The 14,700-nt window shown below is 49.6% G+C and overlaps 1 protein-coding gene across 1 annotated transcript in view; it reads right to left on the bottom strand.

Annotated features, from left to right (window-relative positions):
* The window catches only part of Rnf165 (ring finger protein 165), a 108,280-nt gene that overhangs the window by 21,671 nt on the left and 71,909 nt on the right, over positions 1 to 14,700 (bottom strand). Inside the window, exon 2 of the mRNA XM_005372872.2 lies at positions 1,579 to 1,894. Within this exon, the coding sequence (XP_005372929.1) occupies positions 1,579 to 1,894 (316 nt within the window). The remainder of the gene's footprint in view (positions 1 to 1,578; positions 1,895 to 14,700) is intronic.

Here is a 14,700-nt window from a genome sequence, read left to right as displayed (position 1 = left end):
GCATCAGGGCCTGCCAGGGACAGCGGAGCTCCTAGCACTCTGAGTGATGTCTGCCACCCAGAGGATACCTCACACAGAGCCCGCTGACTAGCGGGTAGCAGGCTGCACCCCCCAAACTCCAAGGAAACCTCCCAGATGAATAGCAGTTGGTCACTCTGTCTTTCCAGCTGTCTTCAGGCTGCCCGCTGACCTCAGGCCTCTCCCTGGGTGTGTGTGGCAGGCCACCAGCCTCCTCCTAAACTCTGTCACTTCCTCTGTCTTTCTTCAGATGCGCCCACTCTTTTCCTGGTGGGCTGTCCTCAAAACATACAAATGCCCCTCCTGTGGGCTGCCCTGTCCATGTAGCCCTCTGTTTCCACCACCTTCTTCTTTCCTCCTTCCTTCTCCATGTTCTTCCCAACTTTAACAGCTAAAAAGCCCCTCTTCTCCAGAAAGACCTCCCTGAACACTCTACATCCTGGTGACCTCTCACCTCTGACCTGTGACATCACTGCTCTGCTGCCCCAGGGATCTCAAGTGCTAAAGTCCCTGAAGCCCAGGGCCCTAGAGATCATCTAACCTAGTGTTTCTCAAAGTGCTCCACACACCTTTGGGAATCCCTGGAACTTTCAGGAGGTTTGAGACATCAAATTATGATGCAGTTTGCTTCCCACCCTCATTCTCTCACAAGTGAACAGTGGGGTTTTCTTGAAACTTTGTGACTTGGCGTTCTACAAAACTATGTGCAGAAGCAGAAGTAAGGACACAGCTCTTCTATTAAGCTGTGCCTTAAAGAGATTTGCAAATCTCACTAAAATATAGTTGTTTTCACGAAAACATTGTACTGGTTTAGCATAAGGATTTATTTTTTAATGAATTGATCACTTTTTAAAAAAAATTCTAAGATGGTAAATATTGATGGTCTAACCCATACCAACAGAAATTCTTTGTAATCATTTATTGAAAGAGGATAAAGAGGGCTCATGACCAGAAAGTTTGAGAATCACTGCACTAACCCAATTCTTTTTCTTTTTGTTTTCTTGAGGCTCAGAGAAGTACAGCTACTTTAGACCCATTTGATTAGCACCGTCTAATTTTACTCTCCTGTTTCATGGGTCTGCAGCTGGACTCTCCAACTAGGCTTGGCTTCTTTGAGGGCAGGGCTAGAACCAGCTGTTTCCTTTGGAATTCTTTATGATTCGTGGGTATTGGAAAGGATGTGGGGGTCTCTAGTTAAATTTCTCCCCACACTTGCAAAATTCCACTGTGGACACCACAGACCACCCGTTACCCCAGACCCTGACCTGGAGGATGAGATAGAGACACAAGCTAGCTTTCTAAAGGAACCATCAGGTGATGGTCTAGCTCACTGTCTGAAATGAATGCCAAGGAAAAAGCTACCTCCTTGGCAACTGTTGGCCAAGTCTGGTAAGAAGCCAAGAATCAGAGCGCTACCCGACCCCTGCCCCGCCCCGCCCCTGCCCCTGCCCCCGCCCTGGCTCCACCCCCTGCCTTAGCCCGGCTCACGGCCTAGCCCGGCCTCGCCTCCGCCCAGCCCAGCCCCTTCCTTGTCCCCGCCCCTTGGCGCAGGCAGTGGACCTGGGGTGCGAGACGAGCCTGCGGTGCTGGGCTTCCAGGAGCTGCTGCTGCAGGAGGTATTGCTGGTGCAGGGCCTGAGGTAGGAAGGAGGGACCTGTGACGTCCTGGAACTGCAGGGTGGGCAGCGGGGTCAGCGACTGGTGCAGGGCGCCGCTGTGCTGGTGGGCCGGGGCCATGTGGGCGCTGAGGCCCGGCTGCGACTGCACGGGATGGGCCAGCGGGAAGTCGGGGGCGAGTTGCTGTGGCTGCGGGGGGCCCAGGTGGAAGTGGCGACAGGAGGTAGCGTGAGGATGCTGAGACCTTTGAAAGGGGGCACCTGAGGAGGCAAGGACAGAAGTGTCCGTGAGGACCGGCACTAGGATGCTCCCACATGATCCCCGGACCCCGGTCCCCACCCCGGGCAGCTTGGAGCTGGTGAAACTCAAACCTTTGCAGAACATAGCAATTCCATGACTTCTGTCTGCGCATGATCATCTTTCAGGTTGCAGTGTTTTGTGCGTGTGTGTTGGAGGGGAAATGGTGTTTACTTTAATGAACAGATAAACATCTTTTTAAAAAATAATTAACACACTTATTAAAGAGGTTTAGAGGTCCTTGATGGCAGGTCTGCTTTCTTGAATTAAACTCCTTCCACATACTCTCGTATGTGCCACATAGAGAAAACTTGGGGCAGCCTAGCCAATCTCTGAACTTCACTGAGACCTTGGCTAACCAAGACCCAATCCAGACCAAGTCCTGTTCCACAGAGAAAGAAGCCAGAAGTTGTGTTTACATTGTGATTTTTAAGGGGGAGCGTCACATAAAATAATTTATTATGTAAATAATAATTTATAATAATATCTAGAATTTATTTAAAACCAAACATACCCAAGTATAACTTGGGCTCTAGTCACATTTAATTTAGGCTCCAGTATTTTTCTAACTATATTGAATTTGATGACAAGAAAGTCTTGCAAATTCTCCACTTCCCAGGCCAGCTGTGGGCACTGGAGCAATCTTCCAGTGAGGTAAGGGGGTAGACATGCAGTACAGAAAGATTTGCAAAGAACTTCCTGCTAAACCTGGCAGATTCAACATGTGTCTGCTCCTTCCCAAACCCCACTGAAATGAGACCAACAGAAGAAGGAGACCATAAACAGACACAAAGACAGAACAGGGTGAGTGACATCAGCAGGCAACAGACGTCAACAGAAATTAGGAAGACAGAAAACAGATGGAGGAATTAGCAGAGCTGAGAAATTTAGATCAGATACCAAGAGCCTACCAGAGGGGTGGTCAGCAAGAAGTCAGGAATGAGCTAGTGGCTACCTCAGAGAAGGAGAGACGGGAGAGAGCTGAGCAGAGAGAGACTGAGGACAAGTCTCCCCAAGGAGGAGTTATTCCCAGGGCTTCTCCCTTTCCTGTGCACTGCCCCTCCCAGAAAGTCCCCAGTGGGGTGGGAGACACTACTCAGGGATGTAGACCTATGTCAAACACAATTAAGTGAGGGTCTGTTTATGGGACTTTGGAACCCCCTACTCTTTCTACTTCTTGGTTCCAAAAATCCTGTCACCAGGTATGTGTCGCTTTTTGCGTACTGTCCTGGAATGAAAACTGAGGGATCTTTTCTCAAGAAAATCGTTGGTCCTAGAAAGAGATCTGTAGGTTCTTCTGGTTGAAAGTGGGCCAATAAAACGCCTGGGGCTGTCTCCCTAGCCACTATGTAACGCCTCCAGTTACTTGTAAATCTGTTCTTACACACAGGCACACAGAGCTTCTGGACAGCTCTTAGTGGACTGCTTTGTCTGACATGATCAGACAGTCCACGGATCTGATGAGGAAGGTTACAAAGTGAAAAAGAGAGGGAGAACATGTCAAACTTAAAAAGAAAAAAAATGAATTCAGAGATACAGGACTAATGTTAGGATTGGGCAGTTGGGGCAGGGGCAGGGGGCTTCAGTATCCTCAGAGAAATAAGATGTTGAATTCTTGAAACAATAAGAAGCTATTTTAAATGAGCAATGGAAAAATGGAAAGTGAGCTCTTGGAAATTAAAAATATACAAAGCAAAATCTGAAATTCAATAGCAGAGTTAGAGATTAAGCCAGGAACATTTCCCAGAAGCAGAATAAGACACGGTTGAACACGTGACTCCACATTGCACTAGTAAGAGAGGAAAAAAAATGGAGGAAATAGGGAGACGATTATAAAAAAATTACAAAAAATATTTTCCAGAACTGAAGGTCTGTGATTCTCGATGTAAAAAGTGGTCTAAGTACCCGGCAATGCAGATGGGGGCAAGAACCCCACTCCACGGCATCATACTGCGAACTCCAAACAGGGGCCAAGAGAACATTCTAGCATCTCCCAGAAAGAAAGTACACAGCTCCTGTGCAAAGGGAAGAAATCAGAATAGCATCGGATTTTTTTCAAAAATGGCCCTAGAAGCTTAACAGCTGTAGAGTAAGTGCCTTCCAGGTACTGAGGGGAGAAAAAAATGATTTTCAATCTAGATTTCTATGTCCATTAATCAAAAGTGGGAGTAGGCTGAAACCATTTCAGACACGCAGGATTTCAGATAAAAATTAACCTTCTTGTCTTCACAAAGAGGTACTGGCATAAACCAAGAAAAAAAGGAGCCATGAAACAGGGAGGCACCCCAAAGAGGTGGAGTATTCTGGAGTATTCTCAAGCACAGTGGTGCGGAAGTTCCACACAAGGGTGGGGGTTCAGGAGGGTATCTGGAGGCAAGGAGGATGGAAAGAATAAGATCACAGATAAATTTGGCCACTTGAAAATACAGTTTGAAGGAATTTAAACATTGATAATTTGGTAAGAATTTATTTTAAAAAATCATAGGAAGCAGGACAATAACAAAAGAAATGAGACAATGATCACCTCAGAAAAAAAGTTGTGCAAGAAAGTGTAATCATTATGTACTACTTGGCTCAGCAATAAATAATATTTGCATATTAATAATAAAATCACTGATATATTACAACAGAAAAGAACATTTCTTCCATAATATGAAGAATACAGACAATGTCAGAAATTGAAAAATCAATAAATAGCACTCTTAACTGTTTAGTTATAAATCTACTCAGTAACTTATGCAAATAGGAAGTGAATGCCTGAAAAAGAGTTGAAACTGTTGAACTGAGGCAAATTTGACCCTAGTGGGAAGGGCAGAGGCAGATAACAACTATTTTACTAAATATGTCTTATATTGATCTACTCAAGTTTGTAAATAATGTATATGTCGGTAGATTTCTTTTTTTAAAAAATTTGCAAAAAGAAGTGAAAATAAAAATGAGCCAAGAAACAATTACCTAGAACCTTAGTTCTTACAAGCTCTGGACAAGTAGGGCCTCTGTGCCTACTTTATGAATTCTGGCTTTGATGAGTCCAGGGAAGGGCGCATGAGGAAGCGGGCACTTGATCCCTCTCCCTCGCCCCACCGGTTCCCCTCATTACAGTGAAAGGAGAGACCAAAGGGGAAAGAGGGCAAGCAAGGGAAAGAAGAGCTGTAAGAAGATAAAGGAATGGAAGACAATCCTGATAATGGGAAAGAAATGCATGTTTTAGAAAGGACAGTGAAAGACTACACCTGCCCTGTCCAATAGAATTATAATGTGAGCCACTAGGGAATTTTAAATTTTCTAGTAGTCACCTTTAAATAGATAACATGACAAGCAAAATTAATTTTAATATTGCTGTATAACTCAATGTAGCCAAAATGTTATTTTAATATGTATTTGATAAAAAAGATTACTGAGATATTTTACGATCTTTTTTTTTATATGAAGTCTTCAAGATCTGGTACCTATTTTGTTCTTACAACACATATCAGTTGGAACTAGCCACATTCTAAGCGCTCAAAAGCTCCTTGTGGTTAGTGGCTTCCAGATGGGACAGCGCAGCTCTGAAAGGAAAAAAGCCAGTTCCATACGTAGCACAAAGCACTTTGGGCAACCCGCCTATCCTCAAATGGGAAGCCACCCATTGCTTACTGGTGAAATCCATACCCTTTAGCCTGATAGTAAAGCTGTCTTCCTTGGACTCCACCAAGCCCCACTTCCCCAGACTGAATATTTGTCGACTCTCCATGCACATTCCCACAGGGGGCGGGACTTTGGTCACATCACATGGCTCCCTGACCCGTCTTTAAGGGTCTCTGTCACCTCTGGACTCTCACACTGCACACAAGCCCCAGGTCTATAGAAGATCCAGCCTCTCCCACCCACTGGGCACGTGGCAGCCCCTGAGATCTACATGTGCCACTGGCTAAGCTGTGGCTTCACCAAGTTGGATCCCCATGTAGCAGGTGCTCAGGAGACACCTGGATGTCTGCCTGGTTGTTGAAGGGAGTGAGGGGGAAACAACGGCTCCAGTGGCCTGAGGCGCTGAGGCTGGCTGAAGATAAATTTGTCTTAAATTGAGTGGTAAAGAGAGGGGCAAGAGGTCCCAAGGAGCCCTGGGTTTGAGGAAGCCTGGCAGGGATTGGGGGAGGGTGGCTGCTAGCATCCTCCCGCTCAGGCCCTCGGTGGCAACAGCCTCTCCTGCTGCAGTTTCCTTCCTCCTCACCCACCACGCCCTCTGCACCCAGTGCCTGTCCTGAGCACCCTGCAGGCTGTGTGGCCTCTACAGGGCAGAGGCTCACAGCCTGGCCTAGGAAGGATGCCTAGCTCCTGCAGCCTGGGTCCGCAGCTGATGTTCAGGGGAGTGAAAGCAGGTGCCCCTACCAGGATGGGGAGCAAAACGAAGGTGGACTACAGTATCTCTCTATAATATTGCTGGCAATTTTCACCTGCAAAGATCTTTCAACTTCCGTTCATGGACTCTATACTCCTCTCCTGTCACCCCACTTCCAGAACGGTTCTCAGCCTCATCATCCTACTTGGATAGGAAATAAAGCTGGAAAACCTGCACTCCGGGCTCCCTGGGCTCCTCAGCCCTGTGTCGTGTGGACTCTGTGACAGTACCTGGCAACAGCTGCTCTGCTTAGTCTCAGAAACCAAGAAAATGAAACTCTCAAGGGAATATCTGGATCCCTGACAAGCCAATGACTGAGTGAGGTCTGAACAGTGACATTCCCAGATGCCCCACACACACACTACTAGACAACCTGCAGCTTTTCCCATTAGAGTCACTCCTTCAGGTTAAAAAATAATCTCCAGATGTCCCTGATTATACTGTGCATTTACCATGCTTCCCCAAGGCTAATATGCCACCAATTTAATGATCCATCATGAGCTAAATAACATTTTCAAGGAGTGGGGGGAAAGAAAGGTCTCCCAGAAACAAACAAAGCACCGCATTAAATAAACACATCAATTATAAAGCACAAATTAGTTTCAGAAGAAAAAAGAATGTGTGTCTTAGGCCTCTGGAAATTGATACTGACAACTGCAACTCCCAAGACTTGATGGGGAACCGTGGCTTACAGCAGGGGCTCGACCTGAGCAAGGCAGGTGCAGGGTACAGGCTGCAGGAGGCCAAGTCTGCACAGCTGTGATGGCAAAGCCCACAGGTGCACAGTTCACCTGGTGCCCACCTGACACAGAACACAAAACAGATGCTTCACAAAGGCCTGGGAACTAGAGGCTGCTTCATGCACTGTGGGCAAGGAGCCCAAGGATCCTGGCAGCTGGAGAGTGGATTGGAGGGCAGAAGTAACCACACAGCCCCAAGGGGAAGGGAAAGGTAAAGAAAGGGAGAGGTAGGACACAAGGCCAAGAGCTTTGGGGAGGTAGGTGGAGACGAGGGTCCGAGTCTCTGAAAGGTTTGTTGACTTGCCCAGTATACCTATCTAGTAAGTGACAGGGTAGAGATTTGAACCTAGCTATGTCTTGAAAGCCAAATTGAAGAGCATGGCAAGGGGAAGAGCACAGAGAGATGGGAAGCTTGACAAAGCAGAGGCAGCAGTCAGGGATACTATGGTCTGAAAGTTTGTGTCTCCCAAATCCATAACTTGAAACCCAACCCCCTATATGGTCTTATTAGCAGGTAGGGCACTTGCAAAGTGATTAACTCTAATGAAAAGGATCAGTGTCCTTATAAGAGACCCCAGAGAGCTAGGTGGCCCCTTCTACCATGTGGGGACATAGCTAGAAGGTGCCATCAATGAGGGAGAGGGCCTCAGCAGACACTGTATTTGCCAGCACCTTGAAAGTGGACTTCCAGCCTTTGAGCAACAAACATTGGTTGTTTCTAAGCTACCCAGTTTATGGTATTTTATTATAGAACCCCAAAGGGGTTAAGTGGGGCCTCCTAAGGAGCAAAGTGGTACAGAAACAGTGCCAGATAGCCAGAGGGCATCCTGGATGCTGTCTGGGCCTCCTCTGGGCCACAGATGTGGTCAGAGATGCATCTGGAGTGGGAGAGAGAAGTCAAGCCCAAACTACAGAGTAGCAGAGACAGTGGAAGCAGGATGGCCCACACTTGACTGAAGGCCCTCTCTCTCTCTCTCTCTCTCTCTCTCTCTCTCTCTCTCTCTCTCACACACACACACACACACACACACACACACACACACACACACCACACAGCCCAGTATTATTCATTCTACTCTTAGGAAGTGGCTTTTCACCCTCAAAGCTCCACCCTCAAGGCTCCAGTGCTGAGCGGCCCCATCATCAGCCCTCAGACAAGAGGGGTGCAGGAGGAGGGGCAGGTGAAGCTGCTGGCACCACAGTGGCACCTGACACCCAGCCCAGTCTGTGACTGCCACCCATCATGTTGCCCTGGTGACAATCGCTTTCTACTTGTGAGATCCTCAGGCAGGGCCTGCCCAGAATCCTGTCAGGGGCTGCCCAGCCAACCGAGACCAGACCTCCCTCACTCCTCCGGGGAAGCCTGGGAGAAGAGGACTTCGGGAGCCAGACCCTCAAGGCCCCCAGGGAAGCCAGGCCATGTTCCCTCCTCCCCAAGCCAGTTCCCAGGGTGTCTGGTTTCTTGGTGTCCCTCAGTTCACTGACCCAGGATCACTCCTGTGAGTGGTGGGGCAGAAAGAGGGGCACTGGAGTTCGGGCCCCATGCAGACACAGGGGTGGGCAAGGCTAAGGAGACCCTCCCTGGAGACATTGGGGTGGTGTGCAGGGAGAGAAGACAGCAGGCCACCAGTGGGGATGGGCAGTCTCAGCCATCACTGGAGCTCAGCGTTCACTCCATTTTCAAAAGCACACACCAGCCCCAAGAAAGCCAGTCTTGTGCAAAGCAGATGTCTGCCCACAGAGACCATAAGGAAGAACCGAGTGCTAAGAAGCTTCCAAGGGCATCAAGAGACCCCTCGCAGTCACAGCGGACTTCTCCAGGCCTTAGTTTCCTCAACTTGTGTCCCCTTGGTACCTAATCCTACATACCGCTAACACCTCTCCGCTGGCTACATCTCTCTCCTCATTCTGGGAGAGCCAAATAGATGGCACAGAAAGCTGAGCCCCCCTCAGGGTCCCACAGCTGGGTATAGCACACCCCCGCCTCCAGCCCCCAACCCCTGCCGAGGTGAGTGTGTGATGCTGCCCTGTGCTGTTCAACCTCTGATGAGAGGCGGGAACACCTGAGACATCCCTGTCCCCAGCACCTGCCATGTTAATGGCCTAAAGCGCACTCCATTCCCCGTGAAGCCCCTCCAACCTCTTTCTTTCTCTTTCTCCCCCTTTCTCTTTTTCTCCCCTCCCCGCACCCTGTGACCTTCCCGCTCATCTTTCTCAGGCTCTCAGGGTCTTTGCCCACTTCTGGGCCCTAGATGGTTGTTCTTTGCCCCAGGCCCTGCCACTGTTCATCACAGACTGTCACATCCTGTCCACCCTTGACTACCCGAGGCAGATGGCAAGTCCCCACAGACTGTCCAAGGTCTTCCCAAGTGAGGACTGTCTCTTCTCTGTGTACAGACTTTATCTCCAGGAGTAAGCTGTGAAGTGAGTGTTTGCGGGGTAAATGCCATGTAGCAAATGCCCTTTGTTCTTAGAAGGGACTTGGGGGTGCCAAAAGGAGATGGGGAATGAGAGAGTGGAGGAGAGAAGAAAGGGAGAAGGGTGGGAGAAGGAAGGACGACTTTCATTATCTTGCAGAGTTAAGCATTGTATTACTAGCTGGTAAGGAACACAGTTCTTGATGGCAATATCAAGTATCCCAAATGAGCCTTGAGATGTGCAAAGGGGAATGTGAGACCCCGCAGGATGAAGGACAGCTTTCACCCTATGGAGGAGGACCTTGGACCGAGACACTTGGGAGCTTGCCCAAGGGTCTCGCGTACTTCTGTTGAGTCAGTCTAGAGTCCAGGCCTCCTGAATCTAAGTGTGATGTAACCCCTGTCCTGCCTAACAGAGTCCCCTCCTCCCTGTATGCAACCCTCACAAATCCATGCAGGCCCACACAAGGGGCTCTCAGAGAGAAGCCAGCAGCCCAGGTGGGTTCCTGATCAGAAATCCATGCCATGGCCCTGGGGAGTCCCACCCCTCCTCCTCTTTTCCTTTCCCTCTCTAGAGCTCCCCTAGGAATAAGCCTGTTCCTGCCTAAGGAGGTGACCTCATACCGTCAAGGCTCCAGCTCAGGTACCCGTGGGGAGGGGTTTTGAATCTCTCCACAGAGATGCTGAGGAGGCTATGGTGAGATAGCTCAGGCACAGCCCAGCCCACATAGGCCAACAGCCTGAGGCCTCCTCTGGCCTGAGACCAAGGACAAGCCCCAGCTTCATAGAGCAGATGCAGGTGGAAGCCCCTGTGGCAAGGCAAATCCATAGGGCCACTGGAGAGTCCCCCCCACAAAAGGCTTCAGGCCTTGCCTTTCCCAGGGCCCAACAGACCACAAGGATGGCTGGGCAGGCACCTTGTGTTAAGGTGGACATTTATGAACTGGACCTGATGAAGGAGAGGCGGGTTGTGAGAGACCTACAGTCAGCATGAGTATGAGCAGTGGAAAGGATACTCGGTCAGGTGAGAGCTGCAGTCAAGGAAGCCATTTCTCCACCCGTGTGTGCTAGGAGGAGAAGAAAGGGTGAAGGGAGGGAAGAGAAATGGAAAAAAAGAAGAATCAAGATATATCATGCACAGGTATGCATTCCATCAGATGAGTGTTATCAGTATGTATATTTAAAATATACCAATAAAATTAATGTTAAAAGAAAGAAAATGCTGTGCCCTCATCATTGCAGATGCCCGCTCAGAAGCCAGCGAGCTGCCCGGCAGAGCAGAGGGAGCACCGGCAAAGAAACAGGCCGCTCTGCCCTTCCATGGGATGATGCAAGTTCCTTGCAGTGGCTACTGCATCCTCCCACTTCTGCACGAGGTGGGCTGATCGTAGTTGAAGTTGACAACTGGCCTGGGATGGCCACCACGCTGGGGGGAGGGAGAAAAGAGACTGACAGGAAGGAGAGCAAGCCTGGAGCCCTCAGGGACCGAGCCCGGAGCTTGAGCCACAGTGCAAAGAGGAGAGGTGAGCCACAGGCTGGTGTCCAGAGACAGGCTTCACATTCCCCTCAGCATAGCCTCCCAGCAGCCTCCTCTTCCCTCAGCACATACAGCTCAGAATCTCGTTTTCTACATTGTCCCTCTGTGGCACATACTGACTTCTGCAGCCTGGGAGGCATTCAAGCACCATCGGACCAAGGAACACATCCTTTGTGATTCTTTCAGATACAGGATCCTTGGGGAGGTGCCACCGGAAAACGGGGAGTGCAAATGGCAAGACGTCATGGATGGCAGGGCTGGGAGTCTGGGGTACACTTCAGAAGCTAACTACTTGATGGTAAACTAGACAAATCAAAGACAAAGAAAATGAAAGTGGGCCATCTGCCCAAAACCCAGCTTCCCAGGCCACTCTTCCCGATTTCCTAACCTTCAGGTAACTTGGTTTAACCTCTTTTGTTCCAGTCTATCAACCCAAGAGGCCTGTTTTCAGCCCCTTGGTCTACTAGATGTCTACTCTTCTCTCTCTCTCTCTCTCTCTCTCTCTCTCTCTCTCTCTCTCTCTCTCTCTCTCTCTCTCTCTCTCTCTCTCTCTCTCTCTCTCTGTATTTTGGTTCCCTCTCCAGTGAAGGACAAGCAGGGCCTATCCAGGAAGTGATATACCCAAAGGGGTCTTCAAAGCCCAGAGCAGGTTTCTGATGCTTCCCCAGGGCCAGGCTTTGATTTCTGATGAAGAGCAGCTTCTTCCAGGGTACCAGAATCCAGCTTTCAAACACCGAAGGGAGAATTTGTATCCTCAGGAAGCCTATTTGTCCACGGTTTTGAAACAATTAAACCACAAACCTCCAGTCAGCAGCAAACGTCAGTGTGTGTGGACTAGGAGTAAAGGAAAGCAAAGTAGACGGGAGGGCTGGTCAGACACAGGCTGTAATCACGGAAAAGAGTCATGCGGATAAGGGGCAGTCCTCCAGGCTGTCCATCTCAAAATATACCAGTAAGGTCTCTGTAAACCTTCCCATGAGAACAGGCCCCTTGGGTTTATCAAAAAACCCAGGCATAGCAGGGTATTTTGTGGAAGGTATCAATGGTGAGAAGGCTACATTCCATGAGGATAGGGCCTGGGACTCCTCACTCACTTGTATCCCTGATGCCTAGCACAGATGCTAACACATAGTTAAGACCTCACTGGAGAAATGGACTAAATATGTAGGAAGCAGTCTCTTGCTAAAATCCTTGGTAGAGAGCAAGCTCTGTCTGCCAGCATTTGAGCCCACATGGATTTTCATAGAGGCAGAAGAGCAAAGGTAACTAAAGCAGCTGCTGGTGGAAAGACCAGCTTAGAGTCCAGTATGGCAGTACACGCTTGTAATCCCCGCACTCTGGAAAGCTGAGGCAGGAAGATCACAAACTCAAGCCCAGCTTCAGAAACTAGCAAAACTCTGTCTCAAAATAAAAAATAAAAAAGGGCTGGGGGTGTCACTCAGTGTGAAGACCCTGGGCTCAATTCCCGTATGGGATGGGTGGGGACTGCAGCCTTGAAGAATCATAGAAAGAGCAAGAATTCTTTGCAATGAGCACAAGTGCCTGTTGCAAGTCCAACATGAACTGGGGATCAGTTTGGGACATGAGTGGTCTGTGTGAATCACAACGAACTCACCCAGAAAAAGCAAATCCAGACCCAGAACAGAGCCTCCGACTAAGGGCAGAAGGCCTGCACCATGATGCACAGATCAGCATTGTCAACTACATGCTTGTCCCCTTAGCTCAGGAGATTAGAGATTCTCCTAATATTGTGTGCTTTATAAAGACTCAAGTGAATGGATTTTTTTTCTGACACATGGTCTCCCCATGTAGTTTACAGTGGCCTTAAACTCACTGTGTAGCCCAAGCTCGAGCAAATTAATTTTAAAAAGCAAACTCCCAAGCCCTGACACACCTGTCAAGAAGCGCATGGGCTCCTGGCCCCACCTCACATGAGCATTGCCTGGAACCTAGAGCGGGGAGCAAGTATGGAAAGCCACGTCTGAGGGCCCTTCCCATGGAGACTGCAGGCATGGGTTACACACAGGTCACCCCTGTGAGCACAATGAACAGGACAGGCAGCATCTTCTTTCCTAGGCCTCCACAGCCCTGGGAGAATTCTGACAACAGGTCCCCTGTGCCTCTGCTCTGCAGGAACCCAACTGAAGGGTGGTGATGGAGAAGAGGGGAGGAGAGGAGAGAGGACCATGACTCTACTTGGGAGCAGTGACATGCTCAGGGGATCATGTTCTGAGGTTCTCGTGGTGGGTGTTCAGACAGTAGCCTACAGCTGAGCACTGTGGCAGCTCTTGGTCTCCCCATTCCCCTGAACCCAGACCACAGCAGTTGGTAGGTTATTTGCTTACTTTTAGGGGGAGCCAGAGCCAGTTACATTGGATTCCAAACAATACTGCCCCAGAGTACCCCATCTAGCCCTCTGACGCTTATGTGTGCATGTGCATGTGCGTGTGCATGTGTGTATGTGTATCAGAGACAGAAAGATCAAGAACATTGGTGGAAATATACCATGAGAAAGAAGAAAGGAAGGCAGGGGAGAGATAAGGTTGTAAAAGAGAATGGGAAGGAGGGAGATAACGAAAGGGGGAGAGAGGCAGTCAGAAGAGAAAACGAGGGAGCAGAGGGAGAGAGAAAGGAAGTGTCTGGGAAAACCAGGGTCTATGGGCTTCTCAGAACTGGCAGATCCCAGATTTCTGACGTACAGCAAAGGCGCATCTGAGGTCACCCAAGTGACTCCATCAGCCCCTTGGTTGTCCCTGGCTTAGCCTGTGATTGTTCCTGCCTTCTCCAACCCTGTCAGCCCTCCCTAGCCAGGCCTGCTCCCGCTGTGCCCCCACCCTCTCTACTCTTCCCTCAGAGTATTGCATAGTTGTTTCAGACCAGTGTCCCTTTGACCAAGTTGCCCCAGCTAGACCAAGAGGGCTCTCCAGCCAAGACTGCCTGCTCCTATGGAGAAGAGGCCCAGGCAAGCCCTCATGAGACCAAGTGGGGCATAAAGCTTCCTATCTGTAGGCTTTAGCTTTCTAATCTGCAAAATGAGCATGCAGCATTGCACCTGCTCATGTGGCAGGCCGACCCCGCAAAGTACCACCTATGAAAGTGCCTCCAAGGTGGAAACACCTGTCACCCTCTACTGGACTCCACGGGGCTGGCTGCAGACATTCCCAAATCTTAACAGCACCTGTTCCTCTGAAGTCCCACCCTTCCTGTCCAGCATAGTCTAGAGTAAAGCAAAAGGCAAGGGAGTATCCAGGGTGGCCCCCCAAGGGCAACCTGCCAACAGAAGCCCTCTGTTTAGTGTCCTACTTCTGGGATGAATCCAAAGGCACCAGGGGATTCACAGTGCAGCACCAGCACTCCCTCAAGAGCCAGCTCCTCTCCAGGGGGCGGTTGGTGCTTTGGAGGCAGCATGGTTCCTCTCACTGCTACCTCCCAAGTACAGATGCACAGAGGAAGACAGCGCATGCCGCCCCTGCTGTTCAGAGCGGATGAACAGGCAAAGTGTCTGCGTCCCGCGAGAATGGAGGACACAGAGGAGCTGAAGGAGGTAGCAGGGCTGGGAGAGGAAAGCCTGCCTTATCGTTCCCAGTTCTGTCCCAGCAGCCTACGGCACAAGCATGCCCCAACATGCTCTTTCTGGGTCCCAAACTGCCCTGTCACAAAACTACATTTGATTCACTCTTCAGACATGTACCATGTG

Source organism: Chinchilla lanigera, unplaced genomic scaffold (assembly GCF_000276665.1).
Source record: "Chinchilla lanigera isolate Chin_1 unplaced genomic scaffold, ChiLan1.0 scaffold00001, whole genome shotgun sequence".
Taxonomy (NCBI): Eukaryota; Metazoa; Chordata; class Mammalia; order Rodentia; family Chinchillidae; genus Chinchilla; species Chinchilla lanigera.
The sequence above is the reverse complement of the archived record's forward strand: the minus strand, read 5'-3'. Positions and strand labels throughout refer to the sequence as shown.